Raw genomic sequence first — 7,500 nt, forward strand, 5'->3', positions numbered from 1 at the left:
ACAGCATTTAAACAATATAAGCATAATCTGTTCTGTCTTTCAATGTGATAGTATCGGCCAGTTTCAATTGCTAAAATGTGAGAAGATAGTCTAAATTTTTATAAATACTTTGTATACACTATTGGAATTGACTTACGTAAATAAAACTGGAGATTACAATATCTGTGAAATATTTGTATAAAGTACATTTTGGTGAAATATTAATTATTATCAAACCATTCTCGAATTTTTGTTTTTGCGGTTCTTTGTAGTAACCCACAAACACGTTAATCCCTTTAACACAGATCTGAAAGACCGAAGCCAAGTTAATCAAACTATTCTCGTGTTTGTTGTGGTTCTTGGTCCCCATAACTAACCGAAAATCAATGTTTAGGAGATCACATTACTAATATTTTAAAGGGACATTCTTGAATTTGCTGCATTGTAAGATGTTTCTGACTAATAAAATAGTTCTACGATTAAACTTATATATTACATATATTTTCTTGGTTAGAATATCATTGTCTGTATATTCAATATGTTTCTGGTCGTCTTAATCATTGTAAGAAACCTAAACTGGATTTTGTCTTCAAATAATTTCGTATGTGCGAAAAAAAATATTTTAGGAAATAAAATGAAATTCAACTTAGTACAAATATTACAACGATCAGAAACACGTTTAATATACAGCCACTAATATTTTATGTAGAAAATATATTTGATATGTAATTACAACCGTTAAAAAGTGTCTGTTAGTCGATAACATCTTACAAATTGCAGCAAACTCAGGAATGTCCCTTTAACATGTATCACATTGATGGAGCCTTTTGTAATATTTAATAATCTTTGTAAAGAAATGGTAATATGAGTCTCTTCTTCTTGTATAATCTTATGCATTTCATGTTAAATGTTTGTTTTTTTCCATTAGTGGCTCATTGAATATAGGTTGTAGTATGTTTGGGGTTGGGTGTTTTTTTTTCAAAATGGATTACCATGACTTACCTCTCCTTTGTTGTCGTTTGCGTAGTAACCGAGTTCAGGAACATCGACCAGTCTGACAGAATTACAAACCATTGGACTCCCAACATGGCCTGGAAGAGAAAGCAATGTTTAACAGCAAATCCCCACGTGTTTTTTTCTTAAACTATAGCTATTTGTGGTGTCTGACACATGCATGGTTATTTCGATGCTTGACGTAGAGAGAGAGAGAGAGAGAGAGAGAGAGAGAGAGAGAGAGAGAGAGAGAGAGAGAGAGAGAGCGAGCGAGCGAGCGAGCGAGCTTGTGGTGTTGTTAAATTGACAATGTCTGTACACTATAGTTACCACACCGCTATATGTTCACCAGGTGGATAATAAGATTTGTTATGACGTGATTATACAGAGAATTAGTCATGTTACAATTTTTATATTCCATGCTTATCTTTTTATCTTTCGTGAACACCCGATATCATCACTATCAGGCACGGCGGAGCATTCTGATAATTCTGAATCAAAAATGCTATTGGTAGTGAATCTTGGGCACAGATGAATTTGACTTGTAGAATGCAGGAAATTGCATTTCATGACATCTAGTTTTAAAGGGACATTCCTGAGTTTGCTGCAATTTTTAAGATGTTATCGACTAAAGGAGACTTTTTAACGATGGTTAATTACATATCAACTATATTTTTCTGCATAATATATTAGTGGCTGTATATTAAACGTGTTTCTGATTGTTGTAATATTTGTACTAGGTTAAATTTCATTTTATTTCCTAAACTATATTTTTTCGTACGTACGAAATTATTTGAAGACAAAATCCAGTTTGGGCGTTTTGCAGATATTAAGACGATCAGAAACACATTGAATATACAGACACTGATATTCTGAACAAGAAAATATATTTAATATGCAAGTTTAATCGTAGAAATATTTTATTAGTCGGAAACATTTTACAATGTAGCAAACTCAGGAATGTCCCTTTAAGAGTTGGTGACTAACACAAATACTACAAAAAGAAACACGACAATGCCGAGACTGGTAACTTTGATAGACTTACCATCTGTGACGTCACCAGAAATCTGACATGAGACTGGTGCAACGACTTCCGTTTGACCATACGCCTCTACAACCTGGAAATAAGACTCACACAATTACACGTGTCACCTACCATTAACCTATTTGGTGAATAAAGAAGTAATTTGTGATGTAGCATCCATGTTGAAATAAGGTTTAAAAACTGAAACAAAATTAATTTAATTATTGTTATATTTATTTTAATACTTATAAATACAAACTGACGATCAAAAGAAAGTATACCGATAACTTTAAAAAAAAATAATACCAAGAGAAACGGTGAGGTACATGATACGCCCATCAGGAGTTTGATGGAAAAAGTAAAGTTTGTTTTATTTAACGACGCCACTAGAGCACATTGATTTTTTATCTTATTATCGGCTATTGGACGTCAAACATATGGTCATTCTGACACTGTTTTTTTCGAGGAAACCCACTGTCGCCACATAGGCTACTCTTTTACGACATGCAGCAAGGGATCTTTTATTTGCGCTTCCCACAGGCAGGATAGCACAAACCATGGCCTTTGTTGAACCAGTTATGGATCACTGGTCAGTGCAAGTGGTTTACACCTACCCATTGAGCCTTGCGGAGCACTCACTCAGGGTTTGGAGTTGGTATCTGGATTAAAAATCATATGCCTCGACTGGGATCCGAACTCAGTATCTAAAAGCCTGTAGACTAATGACCTAACCACGACGCCACCGAGGCCGATGAGTTTGATGGAAAACCATATCTATATTAATGCATATGTTACGGGTAAGATTCAAGTCTAATTATGTGAAATGTTTGCAATGGGATGGATGAACACTTTGTTTTGGTCCAACCACCATCCCAAGTTGTTCTTACATGTGGTTTGATGGTCCTGTATGCATCTGTATGCAAGATATGGTCCGGACACGGATTTACTGTTATGTGCAGTAGACTGTGAAAAGTAGGTCACAGTGACCTTGTAATAGTACGCGTCACACATCCATCTCAAGTTGTTGTTACATGTGAGGTTTGATGGTCCTGACTGCATTTATTTTTTACAAGACACTTCGAAGAAACAAATGAATTGTATATAAGAGCAGAGTGGGGTTTTGGTTGTCTTTTTAATTCGTGTACTGGACATTTAGAGGAGAGTTTAATAATAATTTTCATTATAAAGTTAATTATATTTAGGCAAGCTCACAAGGTAATCTATTAATTTTAGATATAACAGTAGAGGAAACACGTTTGACGTTACTTAATCTTTATGGACTGAATAATGATTCTCCTGAATTTTACACCCTAGTCAATCAGAAAGATAAAATGTTTGGCAATAATTATTGTGTTATGACCGAGGGGCGGGACGTAGCCCAGTGGTAAAGCGCTTGCTCGATGTGCGATCGGTCTGGGATCGATCCCCGTCGGTGGGCCCATTGGGCTATTTCTCGTTCCAGCCAATGCACCACGACTGGTATATCAAAGGCCGTGGTATGTACTACCCTGTCTGTGGGATGTTGCATATAAAAAATCCCTTGCTCCTAATCGAAAAGAGTAGCCCACGAAGTGGCGACAGCGGGTTTCCTCTCTCAATATCTGTGTGGTCCTTAACCATATGCCTGACGCCATATAACCGTAAATAAATGTGTTGAGTGCGTCGTTAAATAAACCATTTATTTTTTTTATTTTTTATTATGACTGATTATTGAAAACTGGTTTTTAACCCAGAAATAGATACGTACAATTATTTGCATGTAAACAATCCTGTTGCGAGAGATTATGTCCTAAATATGATAGGCGAGCTGGAGTTGATTGACATACGGAGATTACAACCCTGAAATAACCCAATACAAGAATCTTGTTAAAGGGACAAACCCTAGTTTCAACCCATGAAAATTACCGCTAAGTTTAGTTAATCTACAAACCTGTAACACATTTGGATAAAGTTACAATTGAGTCAAACATGAGTCTGTGACTTTGAAATGGTGCAGACTGTTTTCGCCCTAATTAAACGAAAATGTACGAATCTGAATAACAACATTTATCCACATCAGCATTCCTACAACTATATAGGGTTGCAAACGAATCAATACGCATTTTTACACGAAATACAACTAATTTTGAAGGTAGAGTGATGGAAATACATGGTAAAAACGTCTCAGGTTAGCACATTTTGCCCGAATATCACTATAATTTTTACCCGAATTTGAGGTTTTGCCCCCTTCCCTGCCCCCTTGTCTCTTACGCTTATGTTCATGACAAATTTAATTTTGTGTTACGTAATTGTTGAACAGTGCCTTACCGTGCAGCCCATGACACACTTGAAGAAGTTGAGTGTATCAGTACTGATCGGCGCCGACCCCGTGATGACCAGATCCACCCGACCGCCAAGACGATTCTGAATTTTACTCAGCACCAGTTTGTCCCAGATAGTGTTTTTTGTAACAATACCCCTAGAAAATATAAATTAAATATTCAGAACACCATTAAGATTCTGAATTTTACTTAGTATCAGTCTGTCCCAGATAGTCGTTTTCGTAAAAATATCCCTAGAAAATATAAATTATACATTCAGAACACGAATGAGATTCTGAATTTTACTCAGTATCAGTCTGTCCCAGATAGTGTTTTTTGTAAACATATCTCTAGAAAATATAAATTATACATTCAGAACACCATTAAGATTCTGAATTTTACTCAGCACCAGTCTGTCCCAGATAGTGTTTCTCTTAACAATACCTATAGAAAATATAAATTAAATATTTAAAGGGGCAGTGTCAAAATTGCATAATAATCAAAATACTTTTAAATATTTATCAGTGACGTAGGAGTTTTAAAAAGTGGAGGTGGGTGGGGGTGAGCACATACACACATTATTATATATATAAAGAAAAGTGCCCCTTGCCCCCGCCCCCATATATATGTATGTGTGCGTGTGTGCCCCCCCTCCCCCCACACACTTTTTGACACCTTCCTACGCCATATATAGGCCTATGCCAGAATGACCAAATGTTTGACATCCAATAGCCAATGATAAATAAATCAATGTGCTCTACTGGTGTCGTTAAACAAAACTAACTTTTTATAAGTTATTTATATCACTGAAAAATACAAGGGTGAGCGACTGGTTTATTCGTGACGTCATAGTTAGAAACTGAATCGCGTCTCCATATTTTCAAGGAACTGTCTGCTATTTTAATGGATATCTGATGGCTATTTTCTATGTATTTTATAATGCAAGTCTAGCGTCCTTGGCAAAACCACTTTTTTACACGCCTGTTAAAGGAATGACTTAATGTAGATCAATATCGTCGCCAACATAATATTGGAAATCACTTCGTTATGAAGCTAGTGAGTAGTGACTGGCTGTTCCGAGGTCAAGACCCAAGTGTCCCGAGTAACCATAAACGGATGATGTCATTTTAGTACGTCGTTTGTTTATGACGTCATAAACTAATAAACTGTCAACCCAATGTTGAGACTGTTTACGATAAGTGTTTTCCTGTTTATATTAAATATTTTTTTACGGGTCAGGCGCGTGCGCGGGGGAGGGGGGGGGGGGGGGGGGGTTGGGGGTCGACCTCCCCTGCTCAAGATTGGAAAAAAAGTCGTTATCCCGATTTGAGTACATTCAGCTCGGCTAGCCAGCAGAAAACAACCTCAGAATAGCCCTAAAAGGGGTCAGTTTTTCAAAACGTATTTTGGGAGGGACCCACAGACATAAACCAATAAACCCCCCCAACCCAATGTTGACGGGCGTCGCGCCTGCTTCGTTTATATTATGTGTTTGTTTAAGAAGGCGCGTGCGAATAACGACTCGTGCCCGTGGGAGAAAATTGATTTTGCAACTCGTGGTTTGCAAAAAAGTATCCCGATTTTTTACATTCAGCAGACAACACCCAACCCCCCCCCCCCCACCCCACCCCCCCGCCACTGCGCCTAGCCATCAGTCTTCAGATACATTTGGCAACCATGTGTTTTGTAAGATAAATCGTCTCGCCAAGCCAAATTTACTTTCGCGGGTTATATACGACAAACAAAAAACTACATTTTCGTTCTCGGGTGGGAAGAGGGAAGGGCTTTGCCCTCCACGCCCTAGGGCCTAATTTCACAACACATCCGATATCGTAAGCCTTAATGTGATAAAAAAAAAACAAATGTGGCAAACATTAATGTGACAAAAAAAAAAATAAAAAAAGCTCTCAAGTGGAAGAGGGGGGCTTTGCCCTCCACCCCCCCCCCCCCCCCCCCCCGATTCCGTACGGCCTTAATGGATACTACTTGGTGCAAACATTACCTTAGTAACCTATGGACTCTAAGCAGTCGTCATTTAAAATGTACTTGAGTTTTGTTAAAAATATACATTTCCTCTCACTCTCTCTTTTTTCTGTACTCCATTCTTTAACTCATTTTTTATTATTTCAAGCTTTCATTGCTATTCTTTCATTTTTTATAGAATGTTTATGCATTCATTTATAGAATGTTTATGCATTAATATATCCATGCATATTAGTACTGTTGTAATATGCTACAATTACCGTATATATCTATATTATTCATAGTGTATAGAATCATTTGTTATGTAGTGACTGTTAATAGGTAGTGATATCAGGGCCCCAATCATATTTGTTTCTGAGGTAATAAACTTGTTAAAAAATAAAATAATAATTTCCTTCACAACCCCCTTCCTGTCACCAAATCGTATTTAACACGCTTATAAAAAGGAACTTGTGTGTGTGTGGGGGGGGGGGGGGGTGGGGGGGGGGGGGGGGGGTGTTGGCTGTAGTGGGGATCGAATCGAAATATATTTGAGAAAAAAGAAAATGTACCGTGGCGGATCTATGAGTGAACCTAGGGCCCCAAAAAAGGATGCTCTTTAACTCAACCACATGCATGGGGCCTACAATCTACGCGGTCGATCCACTGTTTCGTGCACGTAAGCGGGCAGATCTGGCACTGGCTAGTATATATTGATGTATGAATATCTATATATGTATGAATGTATGTATGTATGAATATATGTATGTATGATTTTATAAAACATTAATACAGCAAAAAAACAAACAAAAAAGGAAAAAGGTTCGATTGGGGGCATGACCCCCGTGGCCCCACCCACTACCTTGCTACGCCACTGAGAGAATCAGACGAATCCCTCCGGGAACATTTGTGGCATTTAGCCACATGTCATTGGGGCCCCACTAAATGGATTGTCTAGATCCGCAAGTGATGTGCTTGGAGCATGGGGGGGGGGGGGGAGGAGGGGGTTCGACCCTCGAATGCTCCAAACACATGGCACGCGCCTATATTCAACACACCTCTTGACGTAAGCGGTTTTCCGTCTGACCGCTACATCCAGCAGAAGTGACTTGAGTTTACTTCCAGCCACAGAGCTGTACACCTGAAATATAAATGGTTCTTATACTCAACCAACCCCTGCAATTAAAAAGAAAATGTCCACAGCTAAAAAAAAAACACCCCAAAAAACACCCCAAAAAAACA

The 7,500-nt window shown here is 38.0% G+C and overlaps 1 protein-coding gene across 1 annotated transcript in view; it reads right to left on the reverse strand.

Annotated features, from left to right (window-relative positions):
• LOC121376880 (long-chain-fatty-acid--CoA ligase 5-like) overlaps positions 1 to 7,500 on the reverse strand; it is a 66,645-nt gene that overhangs the window by 13,464 nt on the left and 45,681 nt on the right. Inside the window, 4 exon segments of the mRNA XM_041504665.1 lie at positions 982 to 1,070; positions 2,018 to 2,090; positions 4,304 to 4,454; positions 7,317 to 7,399. Of these exon segments, the coding sequence (XP_041360599.1) occupies positions 982 to 1,070; positions 2,018 to 2,090; positions 4,304 to 4,454; positions 7,317 to 7,399 (396 nt within the window).

This window comes from Gigantopelta aegis, chromosome 7 (genome assembly GCF_016097555.1).
Source record: "Gigantopelta aegis isolate Gae_Host chromosome 7, Gae_host_genome, whole genome shotgun sequence".
NCBI classification, from domain to species: Eukaryota; Metazoa; Mollusca; class Gastropoda; order Neomphalida; family Peltospiridae; genus Gigantopelta; species Gigantopelta aegis.